Consider the following 23,824-nt stretch of genomic DNA (forward strand, 5'->3'; position numbering starts at 1 on the left):
AGCCCCACATCTTTCTGCTGTCAGAGGAGGTCTCATTTTCCCAGATGCCACTGGCACCCTCCATTGCTGCCCAGAGCATTTATCTCACCTCCAGCTGCAGGTCCCGGCTCCTTATCACAGCCATGCTCTTCTCGTCACTCAGCTGGGCATATCTCATGGCCAGATTGTAGTTCTCATCTTTCACCTTGACCAGCTCATCGTTGTAGTTATTCCTCTCCTCCTTCATCTTGTTGTATCTCTCCTGGAAGGTCAGCAGCTCTATCTTGTTCAGCTTTAGCTGCTTTCTCTCATCCTCCAGCTGGCGGGACTTGGCCAGGAGCTCACAGCGCTGCACGTCCTTTGTCTTCACTTGCTGCTGGAGCTTGATGATCTCATTCATTAGGAAATGGGTAAGACCTTCATGTCCCTCCTCCACTGAAAATGTTTGAGCAGCTTATCAATGTCTGGTAAAGTAACTTATTTAAGTTACTTTATTAATAAGGTAATTAGTAGGATCAGCAGAACTGTGTAAGGAACAAACAGCTCAGAATATGTACAGAGGTGCCGAATTTACACAAATTCACACACCTGTAGACCTGCATGCCTAACTGGGAACAGTACAAGTATTACACAAGCACACTGGTATTAGAATCACAATATACACATGTACAGCTTGTCTGGATAGAAGATGAAGCCTTTACATTTGTCTTGTTTCAGCTGAGCCTGTGGAAATAGCACAACCTTTGTAAAAGGAATCTCTACAAGTACAATGAATCTGAATGCTTCAAATATGCTGTACATGTGTAAGTCATCCATAACAGTAATTTAGTCCACTGTTCCAACATAGCTTCTCTTGAGAATTCTGGAAATGCCTATCACTCTATTTGAAGCTCTTCAGTTGCATTCAGACAGCTGGGACATTCATTCAGACAGTCCCTTTGCTTTATACATTACCTACCACATTTTGCTTTGAAGGGGACTGAAAAACATTCTACACCAAGATTAGCTTTTATTTCCACTTCTTGCCTGAAAAAAAAAACAAGCCAGTCTTCCAGAGAGTCCTTACTTTGACAGGCTCTTTTGTGATTGATTCTACTCACCAACAATAGTGGAAAATCTCCGTGTAGGTTCTTTTCCTGTCACCAGTTTGTAGAGTTCAGGGTAGTAAAACTCCAGGCTCTCTAAGAACACCACGTAGCCCCTCTGGCCCTTGGTGTGCAGGATGTCCAGCAGTCGGCCTGGGTACAGACAGCAGAGAGGGACACATCAGCCCCACGAGCAGCATGAGCAAATACCACATCCCTGATGTTCATCTCTGCAATGAGCTGTGCAAAATCCAGCTGATTAACTGAGTTCAGCTGAACCCATAAAGTAATGCCACAAATTCTATATGTTTGTGCTGATCGTTATTCTGCAGGAGTGTGGGCAAATTGGTCTTTGGAACAGAAATTTCAAAGGATAAGTTATTCAGTGCGGCCTTTACCAGGCAGGGATGGCAGATCTTCCAGTGACAAATCACAAAGTACTGCCAGACAGCTGAAAAGCTACTCCTGGAATGGCACTAACTGCTGCTTGTGTTAACTGAAATATTTGCCAAGGCTTTGATGGGAATTTGAACCCCACAAGCTCCAGTCTGCACAGCACTGGAAAGAGTCTTTGTTATCAAAATAGCAGCAGAATCTCCCGGTACATCAAACCTCCTGTAAATAAGATAAAAGAGTTTTCATCTGATAATCTGTAACTTGATTCAGGCTCTCTCCAGACTTAGCAGAGCAAAGCTATTCAGAGATGCAGGTGGAGCAGAGCAGATAATTACCTGCTCTGTTAATTTTGGAGGGCAGCATGAGTGAGTTGAGCACCTCATCCTCATCCTGCTCATCGATGACCTTGCACTGCCGTAGGTAGGGGGTCAGTTTGGCTGGGTTGATGTAGCGGCTCAGCATGTGCCGGTTGCACTCCACGTTCTCCCACAAAGCCTCCTCTTCATCTTTCAGTGTCTCCAGGCAGTCATCCATCTCTGGCTCTGCCCCTGAACAAAGGACACAATTGGCAAATGAACACCAAGCAGGACAGCTGCAATCCTGGTATTTTTTTTTGTGCTTCCATGTCATATGGGATGAGCTCAGAACCACTTCTGACTAATGCTGAATTTGCCCAATATTGAAGCTGTTTGAAGTGCAGCCTGTCCTCAGCTCATCTGGGAAATGAGAGTTCACATAAATGCTATCTTGAGCCTCTGAACTACTGCTCATTGCTCTCCAGTGATGAATCTGCACTCAGCCAACTCCACCAAGCTCTCTACAAGTCAGAGGATGCCTCTGCTCGAGAGAGGCAATGGCAAAGGGCACAGTGCAAGGCAAGAAGGGAATGAACCTGCAGAGCTCAGAGCAAAGACAAATACTGGCTGCAGGCAATGAAGGCTTTCATCTTCACCTCCTTTGCTCCTCCAGGCTGTACTGATGTGAACCTGCACAGATGTGATGAGGCAGCACCTGTAAGTGGCAGCACACAAGAATAGTTAAGGCAGGTCTGTGTGTGCAGCTGGCACTGAGGGGTGGGAGTGCAGGTACCTGGGAGCTCAGACCTTGCCTTTCCTGGCAGGAGGGGGCAGGTAACAGCATTGTGTCACTGCAGACTGAAAATGTTCTTGACTCATGCAAATGTTGTCACACGGTTTCTGAGTGCTTGCGAAGCAATTTCCTGCCAGTTCCTAATTTGTACCCACCTCATTAGAAAAGGTTACATGGCAGGCTACAGTGAGGCAAGAAAACTTATACTGAAGTTAAAACTAAAGAAACTTTGTAAAAAAAAAAAAATCTTTCCTTCTTTATTTTGTGATAAATATTAACCTTTCAACTGGTACTATTTTTGCATTCTAAACCTTGTGATCCAGGTGGCACGTGGAACATAAGCTTCTATTTCAAGTTCAGAGACCCTGGTGGAAGCAGAATATGCAGTTCCTGGAGCATATGAGATGAGAGCTCTGCTTTATGAGGCTTTGCTGGTAATCAGTAACTAAAGACCTCAAAAGCAACATGTTGTTTTTCTCAGCTTCCAGTTTTAGCAACTGGGGAGCAGCCTGTGTTACACCGAGCATTCCTGAGCAAAACCAGCTCATGAACTGCATAGCCAAGGGCTATTAATTCCTCATTTTGAAAACCAAAGCCAAAAGTGCTAATCTGCTAAATAATGTGTTTGTCAGTGTTCTCACATAATGAAATGCAGAATATTCCTACAGAAACAATGCATGCTCTCTGATGCTTTTAAAAGCTTTCCCAATTTGTCAAAAATCCTAGTCTGGCTTTCAATATCTCTATGAGAAAAATTTGGCTGTTTTTTCACACTATGGACAAGTAAAGGGAGCATTGGCAGGGGCTTTGTTCATCTCCTGTACTCCAGCAGTTCTTTTCTTTGTAGGAGAAAATCCTAGGAGCCACTTATTCCATATTTGCTTTGATGCTCGCATGGGGATTCATTATTCCACTGACTGCTATTATATATTCTGGGAGAGACAGCAGTCCCCAGAGGGCCAGGAAGACCAGAGCACTTCAATGGGATGCAGAATCATGGGGCAAGGCTGTAGTTAGGGGAAAAATCTCCCTGATCTTATGAACTCCACACTGACTGGGTGAAATTCTTACAGAATGCCAGTATTTATGTGTGACAAAAATGACACTGAAGCGATGAGCAGAATAAAGGTAAAACAATAGAGAGTAAGCCTTACAAAGCAGGTTGCAGTGGGAGGAATGCTAAAGGTGAAAGAGCTTCATCTGAAGTCCTCACACATTCTCATGTATTTTACTCTCCACCATTACTCTGGAAGTCACTGTATTTCACTTCAAAGGTGAATTTAACAAACGCTACATAATTGGAGAAGCTGGACTTTGGGGAGTGGAAGGCAGAGATGCAGAAGGTCACACAGTACCTCAGTCAGCTCACAGCCACAGCCACCCACTGCAGCTGAAAAAAGGAGAGTCACAGGCCCTTTAATTTCTGGGAGCGTACCAGGGAGCTCACGGATGAACCTCAGAGTGCAAAAGAAGCACTTGCCTGAATTTCATAAAATGCAAGATATCTTGCAATCTGCTGCACTGAACCAGAAATTATTGCACACTGTCAGCAGTTCCCTCAGGACATTAGTAAGGGATTTCTCCACTAAATGATTCAAAGAAGAGTTCACTCATCAGCGTAATTCTCAACATGAATACACTTTTTTTTTTTTTTTTTTTTTTTACCTGACATTAAAAAAAAAATCTTTATCAAATAGTCCCTTGTGTATGGGCATAATACATCCATACTGTTATTTTGGGGACAGAATGTTTAATGGGAAAGTAATAAGTATATTGGATGAGTGGCTAAGAATTTTAAAAGATTTCTGGTAGCAAACTCCTGCTAAATAAGGAGAGCAAGCTCTGAGAAATTAACATCTAGTGCAGTGGTCTTTCACTGCCAGGTAGGAATGTCAGACTCCCTTTTGCTTCTTTCTTTGGAATTCCACCTTGGAAATGCCTTGCCAGAATCCCAGCTCAGCTCTGTTCTAACAGCCTGTGCTGCCCAGCAGCTCCCAGAATGTGCCACAGGTATCACTCCTCCCCTTCCTGGAGCTTGAGGTGCTGCCTTTGGTGTGAGCCTTTGGCCAGGCTGATCTGAGAGCACAACCCCCATGGAGCTCCAGTGTCCTGTGGAGCTGTTCCAAAAAAAATAGCAATGAAGAGATGATATTAGTGCAGAACCACTCCTACTGAGGAAATAATTCTTTGATTTAGTATTTAATATACTGTTGAATAGGAAACGAAATGCTTGCCATTGGGTGAAATTTTGGTGTGCTGGTCAAAAACCTAGATGTAACAACTGAAACTCAGTGGGAAACCAATAAAGGTCTTGTACTACTGGCTTTAATTTTAGAAGTTTTTTAGCAGTACATGCATTTTCTAGGCATTTTATAGCCCTTATTCTCTGCTTCTGTCCTTCCTATGATGATATTGCAGAAAAGTTGTTTTCATTTATAAAATTAAAAATGACAGATTTAAAATTACTTCAAATGTGTAATCACTTATTTAATCTGATTTTTATTACCATTATCTAATTTGTGATTCCAACACCTCTTGAGCTGTAAACTAACACATCCATGAGTTGTGATATGTCATAGGAATACTATGGCATCCGTTACAAATCACAGGTGTGAACTCACAGACTTGGACTGACTTCAACAAACATTAAGCAAAAAGAAATCAGAAATCACCACAGCAGTTAAAAAATTGCTCTCCTGCTGCTCCTTTCAGTAGTTAGTATACAAAATAGCTTTTAACTGCAGGAGAGCTTAATCCAGTAATAATCTCAGCTAGGTCCATCTATTTCAAAGGTCTCTGTAGATGCAGACAAATAAAAGAGAGGATTCCTTTTTACATTAAAAGGAACACTCTGCTCCCCTTGTCTCCTTTTCTCTCTCAGGGACTATCCTTCTGCTGGCTGTTACACACAAATGAATCGTTCTGGGTGTTTGCTGTTTTTTTTTTGTGGTGTATTTTTCAGCTGAACAAATCACCTTGCAGTTAAAGCTGCTCTCTGTTCTCAGTCAGACTCTGCACTCTCATATGTCAGTGACACTCTCCACTGATCAAGGGAATAAAGCCTGCAGGCTTCAGACCCAGGGGTTCTATAAAGTGTTCATCATCAGGTCACATCTAAAGCTTCATTTTTGTTTTTTGTGCTTTGTTTGATGATGGTGCAGAAATTAACCCTTCAGCTGTTTAATTATTTGCATCCCCATGCTCTCAATTCCTGCCAGCCTGTCAATACTCAGGAATTATCATGAAGCTGAGTGCAAATGCAGCTTTCAGCTCAGGTTTTAGATTTCCTGATATTCCCTTTGTGAAATATGAAAAAAGGGTTTTCTCTCCCTACTGAGTAGCAGAAGAAAGTTTATTTTGGAAGAGGTAATCTATTGTTATGATTTGGATTTCTGCATTTGTCACAGATGTTTGCAGACTGGCAGTATTTAAAAAGAAACCACAGCACACTAAATGTTTTGCATATTATATGTTAATAAGAACAGAATTTTATGTTAAATTCTGAGTATGAAAGAATTACATACAAATCATCATACTTTAAACCAAAAATAAAGATGGAAACAACACTCTAAAATTGTGCATCTAATTATCCTCAGCATTTTGAGGGTGTTCTACATCCTCTTTCTCTGCACACCTCCAGAGTCCGTGGGGCAATATCTTTTCTCCCTGCAGTTTGTACAGCACCTCACATGACAAAGTCTAACAACTGGGTGATTTTCTCAAAAGCTGCTTGTGTGGATATGTGCAGATTTGCAATATCAGAGAACCACAAAACCACAAAGGGATTTAGCGCTATTTTTACTTTTAGAGGAAAGTCACAGTTTAAAGTGTGATAAGGAAATTATATTCCTTTGCTTAAGGACAGGAGAGCTCTGTGTGCCTTCCAGGCTTTCTGAAATGCTGAATACCAGCAGTTTTCAATTATGTTGGCTGCTCTCTGGATGTTCTGTGGTACTGAAAACCACTTTTAAAAGGTTTAAACATTGATAAAGACTACTAAATTTGCTTACCTATCCTTGCAATTTTTTTTGATACAGATGTTAAATCCAGACTCCCAAAGGAGATGAGGCATCTGCCTTTAAGAATCTGCACTTTATATCCTTTCTTTCTACCTCAGTGTCCCCACCTGAAAACAAGGTTGGCAATGAGTATGTTTGTGACAAGGTAGGATTTGTTAATTAGTGACTGCAATGCACACAGAACCAGTGAGATGGAAAACCCCCAGAAAGATATAAAGATATTATTAGTGCAGCTTTATTACTTCAGACTCTGCAGACTTCAGAACACTTTCTGAAGGCAGCAGCCCTGCTGACTGGACTAGGTTGTGTTTCTGTTTTGGGTCATAGTGATGCACATGAAAAGAACCATTCTGTGTATCTCAGAACTCCTTCTTTATACAAGAGATTCAACCAGCTTACTTATTTCAACAAAATATAAAAGAAAAAAAAAATAGAATAAGAGATACCAAAGTAATAGAAGAGCAAGAAGCTTTAAACACAAAATAGGATTATTTTTGCACAAGAATGTCTTATTCAATTCCATTGAGTCAATCTGCCTGTTCCCCACAGCCTACAAAAGAAACTCCAAACACCAGCAGATCTGCAAGGCTGCAGTAGCTAACATGAGTAGTACTCCCATTTTCTGAACAGAAGAGTGGGAGAAGAAGCAAACCAAACTCCATAATTGGTTCAGAGAGTTCTGGAGGCATCTTCATCTGGCTTCAGAAGAGAGAAAGAAAATTCCCTTCATTTTCATAACTGTAACTTCAACAACCAAATGAGAGAAAAAGAAAGGGAGGAGTCTATCATGTTACTCTCACTCAGGACTTCTCCCTTCTGAAAAAACAAAACAAAACAAACAAACCAAGCAATTGAAGAAATCAGAGATTTATATCTAATCACTATTCCAGTCCTAACAGAAGAGGGTCAGAAGAATTACTACCCTTGGAACTCCCTTTAATTATCGCTTTCTTTGTCTTTATTTACTTTCCTAAGAACAGATCCATATAAAGCCCCATCTCAGAAAAAAGAAGGGTGACTCAAGCATAAAGCACAGATCAATTACTGGTGTTGTCAGTCAGGACACCCAACAGTTTGCTTAGAACCAGCTAAACCAGAAAACATTGTGTGCTATAAAGTTTTCAATGATGCAGGATAATATTGCCTAAGAGTTGAACAATGAATGAACTGAATTCCACACTTACTACTTTGAGCTTTTGTGTCTTTTGAAATTGCAAATGAAATTCTATATAATTCCTATTGTTTTCTGGAGGAAAATACTATTTCCACATTAAGAACCTTGTTTTGCCCAATGCAATATTGTTACAAAGACCCCAATCAGTGCATCAATATTCCTTAGGATCCTGCAATTATTTCTGTTTGAGAAAAGGCTGAGATTGGTGCTTTTCCATTTCTACCCCACCTGCTGGCAATATCTGCTCTACCTCTTCCTCAAGTCTGGCAGCTTTAGAGCCTCTGAGCTCCCATCACCTGATCTCACAGGAAGGAAATGACTCATTTTGCACAATGACCAACTGAGAGCAGGTTGTGCTGCCTCCAACATGCAACAGGCAGCATCCAATCAGCTTTGGTTGTAGCACACACATTATTGATAATAAACAATGACAATGGAAAAATCCTCCTCTGCAAATAGCTGAAGTGATGTTTTGACAACTGTCATTTCTCTGTGTGTCACTATTTCCTACAAACAATTAGGCTGCTTCCAGCTCTGGCAGTAACAGTTTAAGCACTTCTGAGAGAGGAGCAAATTTTGGGGGTGGATTCATCTCACCATTTTGATTTAGGCATTAATTTAGAATCCAGTTCCTCTCTAGTGAATGGAAAACACTCTGTTCAAAATTCTTCATTCCACTATTTTATATTTCCACCTTGGAATGATCTCCAAAGATTGGTTTCCAGCCACCCCAAATCACTTGGGTTCCCTCTGGGGTCCATGGAGAGAGGTTTGTCCTCCTCATGCCAATATCCACACTGGTGATTTGATGGGCATTATTCTGTTTTCACATATTGTTTGAGAATCTGATACCCAGGTTTCAGAAACTGTCATGCTGCCATTATTAAATGCTAATATGTGTAAAAGTAAATGAGAAATGAGAGATATGAACAATGAGAGATGCAGAAAAAAAAGTGAAGGGGGAGAAAAAGATGAAATTTGAAGGTGAAAAACGATGAAGTTAGGGCAAAAGGAAATATTAAATAGGGAACAAGAAAAGAAAAAGAAAGTTAGAGAAAGAGGAACTCAACAGAATGAAAGTGAGGAACACTTTCATGAGACAGAGATGAGAACAGGAAAGGCATTACTAAAGGTAAAGGCAAGGAATGTGGGAATAAATAGGGAAGGACCTGCCACAGACCCCAAAACATTAGGAATCAGCATTACTTCTGAGCATGCAAATCAAGATAATGGCACAGTAATTAAAATAAATAATTTACCACAGGATTTCAGTGCATCTATTTTAAAGGATTTGCAAAGTAGCAGTGGAGAGCTGAGTGCCTGACATTTAATAAATGCTTTAATCTACACTTGCTCTGTCCTGTTCCTCACGGTGATGAAGAGGGCAGCAGAAATCTCTGAGCTAACATAGAACAAATATGTTTATATAGTTGCCCTTCTCTTCTGGAGCATCAGCTACTGACACAAGCATTTCCTTTCAACCAATGTGTGCTAAAAGCCAAGATCTAAGGAAGAAGCTGTCATCCTCAGGCTGATGAGGCTCATGAGAATGGACCTCATTACTGGGTCCCAGGTTAATTTTTTCTTTAGACTCACTCACTTTGTTTTTGCAACTAATAATGAGATTCTTGCCAGCTCAGGAGGAGGTGGAGGCACAGCTGAGGGCAAGTCCTGTGTGTTTAGGAGGAGTCTTGAATTAAAAATTCAAGTTGCTCAAAGATGCAAATGGTTTGATGACAGTAGGTCAGGTCCCAGTAAATGTGTGCTCGAATTACAAAATCCAGAACATTATTTGGCACAGAGATTCAGTGTTTGTTAGCAATCTCCACAGAATGAGCTACACAAGAACCTGGTAAGGACAAGGGTTCATTAACTGGCACATATGAAACCCGCACAACCCTGGCACAGACAGCCTGATTCTTATCAGTGTTAACATTTCACTTCTATTAATACAAGTTCACATCAGGAAGAGAGAAAGAATTGTAGCTCTGCCAAGCAAAACTCCTACTTAGTCTGTTTCTTGAAAAAATTGTCACTTTCTACAAACTCTTACATTACAGAAGTTTAAAAAAAATAACAGAGAGAAGAACACTTTCCATCTAGTCAGATAATGACCCTCTCTAGGTGATACTCTCATCTCCAGTCAAAGGGTAACACAGAACGCATTCGAGGAGAGGACTGCACTCACTTAAACAATCTCCAGATTTGGAAACAACTGACAGTAAATGTGTAGGCCATTCTTAAAACAGAAAAGGTCACACTTCAATCTTGAATACTGTCAGATAATCTCACTGTAATTCACCATAGACCAGGAAAGTTTGAAAATAATATTTCATATATCAGGCTTTATAACATGGTGGGAAAATAAGACATAAACCTATATGGAGAATCATAGAACTGTGGAATCTTCTGAATTGGAAGGAACCCACAAGGGTCAGCCACTCTGGTTCCTGGCCCTGCACAGACACCCCAACAATCCTACCTGTGCACCCCTGGGAGTGTTATCCAAATGCTCCTGGAGCTCTGGCAGCCTCAGGGTCGTGCCCATTCCCTGGGGAGCCTGGGCAGTGCCCAGCACCCTCTGGGGGAAGAACCTTTTCCTGATATCCAACCTAAACCTCCACTGACACAGCTCCAGCAGTTAAAGAATCCCACAGTTAGTAAAAACACACAAAATACAAAGAAGGAATAAATAAGAAACCAACTCTGATTACCCTCCTTTAAAGATCAACCTTAACAAACTGCTCCAAACACATGAGAAACAACCACCATGCAAACTGTTTAATTATTACAAGAACAGCTTGCACTGATTGTTATGAGAATATGATTTACTTAAGTATCTTAAATACTCTGCAAAGGTACAATAGCTGCCATCCAGCTCTGTGAAAACTTATACATTTGTGTTTAGCTTCTCGTTTCCAACAATATATCCTCTTGGATCAAACATGGCCAGCCTCCTAGAGGTGATGACTCCCATGGTTCACACATACATTTTGCTCATTGTAATAAATGCATACGTTATCTAGATAGAACACCTATCTACACCTTATTACTTTTTGTGACCTCTTTGTAACCATTACTTTCAAATAGACTCTAATTTTAAAGAGCAGGCTGCTCTCCTGTAGCCCCACTGTACCTGGAACAAAGTCATACATACCTTACACTACCAACACCTCACTGGAAGAGATGAGCTCCACTCCCAGCCACAGCCTGCCACAGTCCTGGGTGCTCTGCTCATTGGCCAAATCCTTGCACCTTGCTCAGAGCTGCAGGAACATCTCAGCCAGCAGCTCACAACACACACAGAGGACAACTGCATGCCATTAGATGAGAAAAAGCCTCCAGTAAATCACTTGCTCTAGGAAGGGCAAGCCTCACCAGGAATCAGGAGGAGCTTGATATTTTACTCCTTGCACATGGAAATGGTTGTGGTTGTTTTATTAATAGATCCTCCCCTCTTGTGCCTTCTGGTCACCTCCTCTTCTTGCTCTGTGCCCTCTCCTTTTTCACCAGTGTTGTGGGACTGTGACACGCAGCTCCGGAAACCTCCGCCCGCCACCCTCCCTCTCAGACTTGCAGTCTATAAATAGCAGCCAGAAAGGTGCTGGGGGCTGCCTTACTTCCCTTTTCTTCTGGGCAGAACTTTCAAATGTGACACTGCTGCTGAGGGAAGTCTTAGAGGAAGTGCTCCCACAGCCATGGGGAGCTGGGGGCTCTGGATGGAGCAGCAAGGGTCTGAGGAGGACCTCAAAACATCATTTTTTTCCTGCAGAGAACCCAGCTGGGTTTCCTTAGCCATCCCCTGTCACCAAAGGCCTGCAATTAAGAGCAGGAAAGCAATCTCTGGAAAACAGAGAGAGAATTTGCTCTCTGTCTTGCAGAAGGGCTCCTGTGAGTCACTTTTGTAGTAATCTAAAGGAAAAATGGTCTGTTTGTACATTGTCTGTCCATTATTTCTGTAGTGATAATGTTTCCCTGACCTTGTCCTGCTGTCTTGGGGAAGAGATAATGCCAAATGCTTGGCAATTCTATATTTTCTATGTTCAAAGCATTGCAAGGAGGAATTAAGCATCTTCTGTTGCTCTCTCCATAACTAAGCCCATTGCTCTGATGATAGGGAATAAAATACTGTAAAGCTTTCATGTGGAAAATTCATCCCCAAAGAATTAACTAACCATGGGAAGAGACTAAACTCTGGTCTCATCAGGAAACTCTGTCCGGTTCAGTTCATGGTTAATGTGTATTTTTTTTTTTTTGAAAGACCAAAGAAACAAAGTACTAAAATAGCAATAAATCTGACTATTTGTCTTCACCTGGTGTGGTTCTTAACCATGAGTCAAAGTAAGAAGAAGGATGAGAATTGTATTGAATTCTCTGCTGACTGTGGAAATAAATATTTGTGAAAATAACAACTATAAAGTGATGCCAGAATTACATTCCACCTGTGAGCACCCCAGCCTTTAAGGATGGGCAACTGCTATTAAAACAACATCTACAAAAACTACTATAAAACCAAGATTTGCAGGATTATTTGCACCCAAATCCTGATTTTCAGATGTTTAACAGCTCAAAGGGTGGTAACCAACTCAAAATCAGGGGAAGTTGGTTTTATTTTTCTAACTTATGCCTTGAAGCACAATTCCTTAGCACAAGCTGACAACAAAATAATTTGCAGAATGTGCAGAAAAGCCTTTGTTTTAAATGCAATGCTGCATTTGTGGCTGGGGTGAGGTTACACACAAGATGAGCACAAGCAAACAGCTCCCACGTGTGAGGATTGATTTCCCCAATTTCTCATTCCTGTTCTAGGGCACAGCTTGTAATTAGGGTCAAATTTTCTAAGAGCACAGGTGGTATTTAGGCACCAAAATAAATGGCCAGATTTTTGCCAGCCTTGCCTTGGAGTGTGGGATTAGGTGGTGCTATGAATCATAGGGCTGCTGAATGTTAAGCACTTTTTAAAATCAGGGCTTCTGTACACACTTAAATTAAAGTTGAGCACTTTCAAAAATCTTCTCACAACTGGAATGTTCTTCAAATTCCAGGTATTGGAAAAATGTGCCTTTAAAGCTTTGTGAGGTGCTAATTTTTACATGAATAGGGAACTGCTGTCTATAGCACCTATAAATCTGGCTGGCAGCAGTATTTAAGTAGTTCTGGTTCTCTAGTGTTATATAAACTCTGTAGCAGTGCACATTCTATAGGGAAGAGGGCAGATGCTGTGTGCTAGTGTTTACCTGTGTTAATTCTAAGCTGTGAAATAAATATTTTGCTAGCTAACAGGTGATGACAAACACTGCAGATGCATCAATCTCTTTTCAGCATATTGTCTCCTGCCACAACTGAGATTTTAAGAATTAAACGAAATTTTAGGCTTTGAACCCTCTGAGACATAAAAAGAAGGGTTCTTTCTACATGACTTTATATGAGGAACCAAAACAAAACTTATTTTTCTTATGCTCAAAAGCTAATACAGTGTAGAAACTGTATGAGGTTTTAGATTAGACTCTCCTTTCATCATTAGTTGCTCTATTTATCTTTTTTTTTCAAAGCCGGTGAGTTCAGCCTTGCAGAATCCATGCTGCTGACTCAGCTAACTGAGCCAAAACTCATAAAAATCTATTTAAAAAAGGTCCAATGATTTTATTTTCTAATCATAAATATGAAATTTAATTAGCATCTCATTGCTAACGAAGTCACCATGGAAGACAAGACTGAGGAATTAGGTGCAGGGATGGAACATCAAGCATAAGACAAAGCAACTGTTATGCAGGAGCCAGTTTAACTCCTGCTTTTCTCCACTCATGTTTCAGATTTTTTGGGAATGATGGGCAGTTTTCACAGGTTTCCTTCTCTGAGAGCAAGTTCCTTCTATCCTCTCTGTGGCAGTAATTACTCTATCATGATACCCCATCATGTGAAAGATGAAATAACAACAGATAAGGTTCACTCTGGATTCGAAAAAGAAGCAAGGCAGAGCAAGTTGGATTCTGCACTCAAAATCCTGTTTTGTCATAAGCTACTCAGGTCAGCAAGTGTTTCAAATCCTGTAAAAGCAATAGACTCACCAAATGAGAAAAGAACTCTCATTATTCTCCAGGGTACTGCAAACATCAGAAAGATTAAAAGAATTTTTTTAAACTAAGCATAGGGAGAATTTAAAGAGTCTCTTCAAATAGGAATGTGTCCAGTCTTTTCACTATTAGCAATTTTACAAGCTGTGTCCCACCCAGGCTGACATCAGCACTGAGGTTGGCATTACTGGGTGGAATTCTGTCAGCTGGGAGCATCCTCTGTCCCCTTTTCCCTGAGCTCTTGAGAGGCTGGGAGCTCTTGCTCTGGCTTCACCCTCCCAAATGAGTTCCCTGCACAGAGCACAGTCACCTGAGCTGGAGCAGGGACAGCTGCTCTCCTGGTGCCCCAGTCGCTGCCTCGGTGAGCACAGAGCATCACAGCACAGGGACTGGGTGCAAGTGTTGTGGGACAGCTCTGCAAGGGCTGGGGAACTGCAGCAACCACAAGGTTGTGTGTGCTTTCTCCCCACACTCACACTGAAATTGTTCACAGCAATCAGTGTGGGAGGAAGTGTTTACAGGACCTTTCCTGAGAGCGACTAATCATTAATAACTCCTGGATTGCCACAAGAGCTTTGGCAGTAACTCTGTGAGTGGGCAAGCCCCTGGGTGCTCTCAATGACAACATTCTCTGGGTTCAAAAGCAGTGTATTAGCGGTGATCCTGGTTATTTATATATGTCAGGACAGTTTCATACCACTGTTATACAATCAGTCACTTGCAATAGCAAATAGCCACACCCAGACATGTTATCACCAAGGCTGACTGGGGTAACACTGCCCATTTTATCAGCAGCTGCTGCTGAGCTGAATGGTGGAGTTGAGGTGAACTGAACAAGGACCAACAGCTTCCTTCAAACAACTGATGCACAGTCCCAGCTATTGTCAGTGGAGTGATGATGGAAGTCTCTGTAAACGAGACTTAACCCAGTACAATTTCCTGAAATAACTCTGTTTCTTTCTGGTATTTATGATGCCCACTTATCCTAGCAAGGAAAAAAAGAGGGAATTAAACTTTCTCACTCCACAGTTAGAGGGTATGAAATGGATAATTCTGGTAAAGCATATTTTTAAAGAACAAGGCAAGTTTAAGGCAATGGCCATATGCTCCTTTTGGATTCTTATATGCAAACTTTTAGCACTTAGCCAAAAATGTTGCTGTTCCTTTTCAGGACAGAATGGTGCAGCTGGTGGCTCAGAATCCACATTCAACCACCCACTGGTTTTTCCCTGGAAGAAATAATGATTGTTGATTTGGGCAACAGAAGCTGTTCAGTTTCTCTTCGGCTTGTGTGAGGCCAAATTCAAGGTAGAGCAAATTTCTGGTCTGAGGTTACAGAGTTCGCTGCCTCCACGTGGGGGGAGAGGAGAGGTGGGCAGGAGCCACTTCCAGACACAGACAACATAATACAGAACACCAGGATGTGGCATTGCCCAGCCCACAACTGATGCTCTGAGCTGAAACCCAGCACAGCAACTTGAACAGACTGCATTACTACAGCATGTGTGAAGCATTCTCCACAAGAGAAAAGAACTGCAAGAATATCCCAAATGAAAATCTGACTTTGTTTAGAGCTTGCTAAAACACAATGGCCTGTCTCCATTTTTAGGCAGGTTTTTCACTTGCTGTGCTTTGTGCATTGCTTCACCTCCCTCTGTCACAAACTGCAGGTGAGGGATGCTTTCAGCTCTGAAGTCTGCTGGACAGAGAGGAGTTTGCCAGATGCCTTCTCTCACTCAACTGGACTCCCATGTATGGGCTGGGAATCAGAATCAGAGTGGAGGAGGAGAAAAGGAGACCAGACAGGTGAGGGGAGTCAGACAAACTGGTCAGGCTGAAGGGAGGGAGGACTTAGGATGTTCTCTGAGAACCTAAGGAGCAGCAACAAACCACCCTCTGCCTTTCCTCATGTTCTTTCCTCACAATATTTGAATGTTCAAATAATTTCTGTTCAGTTCCTTTGTGCAGAGACTCTACTTGAAGTGCTGATGGCATTGGTTATTTAATAGTCAAAATTTCTAAATGCACTCAAGATTTCTAATACTATCCTGCTCAAGTAGCTTTGTATTTCTGCACTATTCATATGTTGCAATGATGCAGTTGCAATGAGTTTACATTTTTCTGCATTGCAGCACATACTACAAGGTATCAGGAGCTTGTCACTGAACCCACAGCCTTCAAAGAGGCATTCAAATTCTGATCACTTCTGCCTCAGACCAAGCATTTTCCAGTTGTTCCTTGCAGGTGGAATATTCTTCCTGATATTGTATTTTCACATAGCTTCTAAGGCCAATATGGAGCCAGCCCTGCTCTCCCAGGTGTGCAGCCTTGCTGGGCAGTGATTCAGTGAAGGTGCTGCTGTCAATAGTGTTTAATCCAGCAAAACTGCCTGGATGCTGCTCTCAGGATGGATATGGATGAGTCACAAAAACACCATTCTGCAGTGTAACACTCCATATGAAAATATTCAAGTATCACATTTCCTTCAGGCCACAGACTTGCAGATTAAAAAACCCAACAGATTCAGCCTTTCCAGCCTTTCGGGAAATGTAAAACTCCTTCAATTTTTTGAACAACTCAAGCAAAAGCAAAACACATTATTTATAGTCCAAACACAAAAGTTTAAACATTTTTTGTTTCATAATAAATTGATATATTTCATGGCATAAATTGAAAAAAAAAAAAAAAGAGAATAAAAGACAGAAGGGAATTAAATGTTGTAAAATAAAATGTGTTAGTCTTGGGTCTTTCTGAAAAATACTGGAAATACATGAATATGTTGCTGGAAGGATGAAGCACACACAAAAGATTCTTAAGCAATTAAATCTTGAGACTTATTATGACTTGCTTTGGCAGGAACTGTGAAGGAAGACTAGCATTTTAGCAGCAGGGCAGAATCATACCTTAAGCTTGTATTTTTTTCCTCAGGAAAAAATCAGCTCAGCAATAGTAAAGAAGGTAGGAAAAATGGATGGAATTTTCTATTTTCAGTCATTGCAAATCATTAGTGAAAAGAGTTTGATGATCTCACTAACTACCTCATAATAAACTACAAAAACCATATGGAATGTAAACTACCTTCACATGGTGCTCATGATTTAGTGCTGGACTTGGCAGTGCTGGGTTAACAGTTGGACTCAATGACCTTAAAGGTCTTTTCCAACCTAAATAACTCTGTGATTCAGAAAAAGCCAAGCAATGAAATGCAGGAAGCAGATGCTGGGTAGACACTGTGACTTGTTCTTGTAAAAGACTGGGATGCACCAGTAGACTTTGGAGAGGATCCACACAAAACTGCAGCCAGGGAGGAAAGGTTCTTTTAAACACAGATTGCAGGCAATGGACCAGTTTGGTCAGTGAGCAGTGTAGGTCACTGGTATTTGAATTGAGCTGCTAAAAGCCAAAAGCCTTCAAATGATCTTACAAATGTGGTAATTTTTCAGTTCATGATCAAAGAGAAAAGTTTCAATCACATTTTCACTGTAGTTTGGAAATGTGCTTGGTGTAAAAAGACTTGAAACAACTTTTGGGTGTTTTCCCAGTTTCATCAGGATTCAGAATCTCCAGAGGGAAATATTTGATAGCTGTCTTTATTAGTATTTCAAATCATGGAGGAACTTATTTTTGTGCTCAAATGTATTAAATGTATGTAACAACCGATTAAGTACACTCAGACTGATTTCAGCCAGATTGGAGATGTTTCTACACATTTAGAGCTATAAAAATGAAATTGTAACAATTCTTCAGCTGCTAATGGCAACCATATATGTACTGCTACCATATAGCTTCTTCTGCATGCAGATGGAAAAAAAATCCTTATTCCACTTTAAACAGAAACTTTATGCTTATTTAGTCCTCAGCATCTCAATTACAACAAGAGGAAAAATTTCCAGCAAACACCCAGTGGTCAGAGGGCCAGTGGGAATCTTTTCCTTGCCTACACTGAAGCTGATTCCTCCCCTGAACTCCAAACACCAGGGCTGACTTGGGTAAATACCAAGTACCTGTGTGTAAGGCCAAGCTGGCCTCAGGGACCAGAACAAACACATCCCTTAATACAACCGAGTTACTTCACACAGAGAAATTCACTGAGGCAACAATTATTACAAATAGTATCACACACACAGCTGTATATATATTTATCCTTTTGACAAAAGCAGAATGTTACAGCATTTCACTTGACATTTCTGATAGATTTCCAGTGAGATTTGACAAATTTCTCTTTCCTTTTGAGCTGCTAAACAGATTCACTGAAGTAGACAGCATTAGGAAGTAATGCCCCATCCAGCCCTGAAGATAAAACAGGTTTTGCAGGACTAACATAACAGGAATATTCTCCTCACCACATGTTCAGCACTGGGAACAGACAGTGAACAACATGTTGCCAGTTTTGGGTGCTATTAGTAATGTGTGTTTGGTTTTTGAATATGAAAGTAAAAAGTTCTTACCCCCTGGCAAAATGTTACATGTAGATCATTAAGCTTGTGAGTTCTTGGTACTCACAAACTATCACCCTTCCTAGAGCCCAAATATCTGGCAAAAGGTTATGAAGTCATGAAGTGTTTGAAATCAAAGTTCAGAGGAGACTGTGCTTAAGTCAGTGTGCAAACCTCAGCCAAGGGAATCCACTGCCCAGAGCTGGGACACTCCTTGAGAGGGAATCTGGCAGAGCTGCTATTTTATCTTTAAGCCTGGCACTGCATTCTCCTCTTGCCTGAGAGGAGCAGAAGTGAGAGGGTGATATAGGGAGAGAATACAGACTAAAGCAGCAGAGACAACGAAGCTTTTATCACTCATTGGATGTGTGCCACAGACACCAATTATATACATTTGACAGCAACCATTATAATTCCAGAGTCCTTGAACAAATCACAAGCAGAAAGGTTACCTTCCTGAAAATGTTCATTGCCATTGAATAAGTGACCCAAACTAGAGGGTGAAGGCAGCACTTAAGAGAAAATCCGGAGGAAGGGTAGAAATGGAGAATCTTATTATTGTAGACCTGTAAAACCCCATCATTTGTTCTGAAAAAGAAATTGCAGATTCACTGCAGATGCTGGATTCACAGCAAAGCAGACAGTGTTCTGCGAATGCAAATCTTACAGACAGCACTGGCAAAATAGACATGAGACAAAGAATTTTTCTCGCATATCAGTGGCAAAACTTGACCAAACTTGGTGGGGTTGATGGTTTTACCCTTCAGTTAGAAAATCACAAGGCATACTTCCATATTTCTTTTCAAGTTTAGATTGCTATGGAGGCTACTGCCAAAGAAAGCTGCCATAGGTCAAACTCCACCATCAGTTACACAACTTAATGACCATATCTAAGTGAAAGATTCGTATTTCATGAAAGATGTATTTCAATATCAAAGAGAGACTTGAGCCATCTGCTAACAAGTGGGTAGCTAAGGATCTCTATAAATTTCATCCTCTGTGAGCAATCATCCCATATATCTATCTGATGAAAACTTTCACCAAGCAACTGTATAGAAACCAAGGTCATTTGTATATGGCATTCTGGTATCTTCAGCATATTCCAGTTATTTGGGATTCATCCTTATAGAGAAGGTCTAAATTGTCTTTAATTGTAATAGATATGTGTAGTCAGACAGTTCTTTCTTTCCCCCACACTGAAAATTTACTAAGCTTAGTACTAAAGCTTATTTAACTTCTAATTAAGAGTTAAATCTAATTAGAAGTAACTATTTGCATAGGAACAGGGAGTCAAATGTGATTCTGAGTTTCTGTTCTGGGCTTGGCTCTCTTGATACAGCAATTTGCTGAGGAGGATAGAAAGTTTCCAGGTTCTTTCCTGCCGAAATTTCTACTCTGCCAGACACGATTTAAGAAACTGGACACAGACAGACACAAAAATGAAATTTCTGTCTCCAGGTCCACTTGCAAATACCTCAACACACCTTTGACAATGTCCATTTTAAACTCAACACAAACAAACTATATGATGAAGGAAAAAGGAGGGAGGGAGAGAGAGAGAGGGAGAGAGAAGAGATGTTGTCTCAGCCAATTTATTTATGGGAGCCTTTACAAAAGGAACGAGCAATAGGGGCAAAAAATACTGACAAAACAAGGCACAAAATCCAAAAGTTTTGTAGAATGCCTCAAAGGAATAAAAATGCTGTTCCTATCACAAGATGAGCTGCAACAGAGTAAGGAAGAGTCATATTAGACCTGAATGTATAAAATGAGCATCTCTTATTTTATTGTTCAAGGCTTCTGGACTTCTTGCAAGTTCCAAAAGGCAAAGATATTTTAATGTACCTATTTCTGTATTCAGAAGAGAATGCTCACAGCTCAAAGGCCACAGTTTTCTAGCTCTGAATCAGAAAGGATATCTTATAATTGCAAACATAAAAATTTAAGCTCCTTTCACTCATAAGGAGATGGACAATTTGAGAACCAGACAGATTGCTATGAGAATTCTCTCACATAATTCTCTTATTAATTCAGCTGAGTTTAATAAGTGAACCTTATTCAGTTCCCAAAAGACCACACCAGAACATCCATAGAAATAAATCTTCTGTCTCAATAGTCCTACTTAAGAAGGTGAGGCTAAAAGCTTCATCAAAGAAATGCACTTATTTGTAATATCTGATTCAAAGCATACAAATTTAAGCAAGGAATAATCCCAGATATTGTCTTTGGATGCAGTTTTTAACCATGTCTGATCCTGGTGACTCACCAATATGTGTGGTATAAAAGACATGAGCTCTTTCCACATCCTGGGAGCAAAGTAACTGCCACCACAGCATTGGAGTTGAGAACTTTTACTTCTGGGACTTGGAATCCCATAGGAATCAAAAGGACAAAAACTATGCCAGTGTCAAATCAGAAATTCTGCTGTGAGGCAGGAATTCCAGAAGTTTATTAAGTTTAGTAAAAAGATTTATAAACAACAAGAACTATTTTTTTTACAGTTTTACAAAGGGATTTTGCATTGTGCTCTCCCATTTTTTTATCTACCCCGAGTCCCATCACTAAGCTCTTCCTCTGCTCAGGTTGCACATTCTGCAGAGGAAAGAGGAGCTGAGAGATTGCAATACTTCCTCTGGTTCCCCTGCAGGCTGGCAGCAGGGATTGTAAGGCAGCAGTGCAAGCCCAGCTGAATCAGCAGTTCCTCCCAGTTTGAATGCAATATAAAGATAAAAACAGATAGAGAAACCTGGTGGAGAGTTGTGGTAAGGAGGTAGGAAGGAGTGGGATGGCAGAAAGAGAAGGGATAGAATACACATAGTCAGGGTAGGCTCTGTTTGAGAGTGGAGAGAAAAACAAAGGGGGTTACAGGTGTTAGAAAATGCTGTTTGTGAGACAGAAACAGAGACAGGATGGCAGTGGTTATTTGCTGTGAATGACTAAATGTGAGTCTGGGCACTGCAAGGAAGCTGTGCAAGTGTGAAAGTCTCCTATTTTGGGATGCATCCCCAAAACTGTAAATATGCAAATTCTGCACATGTCCATGATGGGAAAGACACGTGTGTGCAAGGACAGCCCGGGGGGAGGCAGCAGCTCACACACAAGGATCTTGTCAGGGCAGCAAACACAGCAGGAGAGGCAATGGAGCAGGAAGTAGAAGTGCATGTGCAAAGCTGAAGGAACAACGGGAAAGGGGAACACAAGAGCAAGAAGGAACTGACAGAGGGGAAGGAGAGATTGAGAACTTGAGGGAGGATGTACAGTCTATTGCACAGGCATGAAAGAAGGCAGAGGCAAAGGAAAAGAATGAAGAAGGGAAATATTTGTCACACAGAAAATACCCTTGATGGCATAAAAAGGCAGAAAGAGATGGTGAAAAAGATAATAAGAAATAGAGAGGGTTGAGAATATAAAAAAGGAAGCGAGAAGAAACAAATAAAAAGAGGAAGAAAACAAAATAGCAGTTTAGTAGTTAACAGAAAGCATAAATCTCAGTGAAGAGATTTAAAAAGAGGGCTAGAGCACAACATACTATGGGCAGAACCAGAAATTCCCTAGAGACCAGTGCTGATGATCTGTCCTTCATCTCCCCTCTCTAGACTCCCATATTAACTCTCTTTCCCAGTGCACACTTGCAGTTCCAGCTGCAGCCTCCTGCCTCCCTGAGCCCTGGGCTCCAAGGATCAGCACACGCCAAGTACCAGAGCTGCTGAGGGCAGGGGAAGCACCAATAGAACCATTTTCAAAGAAACTTTTGACTATGAACGCACAAAGTGTGAAAGTGGAACTTTCAGTGATGAGAGGCAAGTGCTGTGGTAGCCAGCAGGGAGGTGGAGCTGCTCTGCCAGCTGCTCTCCTTACCTTGGGTGCTCATGAGTGACCGGCGGGCTCGCTGCAGCTGCTGCACGCTGCACTCTCTACGTCTCCTCCATGCAATTGGCAGTGTCTCTCCAGGAGTCTTGGAGAGGTTATCTGTGCTCTGCAGCTATTGAAAAAGTAAAGGAAAAATGAGGCCCCCAAACCACAAAAGTTTCAGGAGAATCAGGAATGAAAGAGGCTGAAGCACTGGTAGCAGAACGAGCAAAGAGCCACACAGAAACTAAGAAAAAGTGTGTCAGAAACTGGGAGGGGCGGAGAAGGAAAATGCAAAGATCTGACAGGAAACCAGACTATAAATCTGCTTCGGGTTGAAAAAAACACATTTCTGCTCCCCAGCGGTAGGGCCTGTTTGCAAATGACTCTGCAGGCAGGTGACAGCAGAGCCCTGTCGCACCAGGCAAGCAAATCAGGAGGCACCGCTGCCCCTTCCCCAGGAGGAGCAGTGGGCAGAGGTGGAGACCCAAACACAAACGCCCAGCTCAGGCACAAAGAGCAGCTTGTCTCCACTGCCTCATTTCCAGCTCCACACACCTCCAGGGCATGTTTTCCTCGGGCACAAGGGGATGTGCTGAATGCCAGCCTGGCTGGTGCTGTGCCTCTCCCAGCACAGCGCAGCAGCCCGGGTGTCTCAGGGCACTTGCTGGTAGAAAACAGGTGGGAGAGATAAAAGAATGAACCGAAGAAAACAGAGTTTCAAGAACAACAGTTCCAGGCAGAAGGAGTTCTGGGTTTTCCCAAGGTTTCAAAGGTTTTTCATGAAAGCATCTATTTTATTAATAGCTTCTTTTGCTAAAAAGGTAGTCAACAAGGTTTGCTTTATGTATCAGATTACTTTACAGTTGAAGGATGCTTTAAACAATATGTTTTTCAGAGGCAGTCTTTGCTGACACAAAGAAGTTCCAGTACCTTGTATTGCTTCAATGCTGGATTCCAGGCTTAAGGTCAACATTCAAACCCAGCCCTGGTGGGTCTCACAGAGGACATTTACCTCTAGGCTGCAACCACGAGCCTCCTACAGCCAAACCCACCAGAGCGAAGTCAGTTCCTACCCTTGCTGTTCTCTGGGTCTTGCAGGACCAGGAGTCACCATCACTTCTAGAAATGTCCTTCAGTGCTGCTGCCACCCTGCTGAGGGATCCTGAGACTGAACCCTTTGCATGGTGTTCTGGCACAAGGCACAGGCACAGCTCTACTCCCCATCACTCGTGAGGTTTTACCTTTGCACTGGGCAGGTGTGCACAGGTGAAGCCTCACTGGAGTCACGTCCTGGATGTGTGAGGGACAGAGAGAAGAGCCCTTAAAGAAAGGATGAGTGTAATAAGGATGTCAGTGTGCAAGGCTGATCACCAGTCCAGCTACAAGTGCAAACACATCAAATTACAGGAACAATAACGGGGAATTTGAGCAGAGCCACCCACAGGTTTTGCTGCCTGGAATACCTTCTGCTCCCTCATAATCTTTGCAAGGTTCAGTTTTTCTTTGAGGGAGACTAGAAAAAAAAACAACTATGTATATATGGGCATGGGCATGTGTTTATTTCCTGAGAGAAGATAACAGAAATAAAATCAGAAACACTAGAAAAAAAAAGCATAAGAAAGCTATGATAGATAATTTAGGAATGTGTGTAGGGGGAAAGCATGACAGTAGTGGAGGGAGAGAATAAGAAAGGAAAAAGTATTCAGTAGAGAATAAAGAA

The 23,824-nt window shown here is 41.6% G+C and overlaps 1 protein-coding gene across 2 annotated transcripts in view; it reads right to left on the reverse strand.

Annotated features, from left to right (window-relative positions):
• CARD11 (caspase recruitment domain family member 11) overlaps window positions 1-23,362 on the reverse strand; it is a 45,105-nt gene extending 21,743 nt beyond the window's left edge. Inside the window, exons 1-5 of one of the 2 annotated variants that reach the window (XM_079320566.1) lie at window positions 23,346-23,362; window positions 22,111-22,234; window positions 1,796-2,008; window positions 1,080-1,217; window positions 89-414 (exon numbers count right to left, since the gene is read on the reverse strand). In XM_079320566.1, the coding sequence (XP_079176692.1) occupies window positions 89-414; window positions 1,080-1,217; window positions 1,796-2,008; window positions 22,111-22,123 (690 nt within the window). In that variant the 5' untranslated portion in view covers window positions 22,124-22,234; window positions 23,346-23,362. Of the gene's footprint in view, window positions 1-88; window positions 415-1,079; window positions 1,218-1,795; window positions 2,009-22,110; window positions 22,556-23,345 lie in introns of those variants that run through there. The other variant, XM_079320567.1, reaches the window with a different exon arrangement.
• Between the last annotated feature and the right edge of the window lie 462 nt (window positions 23,363-23,824).

Source organism: Erithacus rubecula, assembly GCF_903797595.1.
Source record: "Erithacus rubecula genome assembly, chromosome: 17".
In the NCBI taxonomy this organism is placed as follows: Eukaryota; Metazoa; Chordata; class Aves; order Passeriformes; family Muscicapidae; genus Erithacus; species Erithacus rubecula.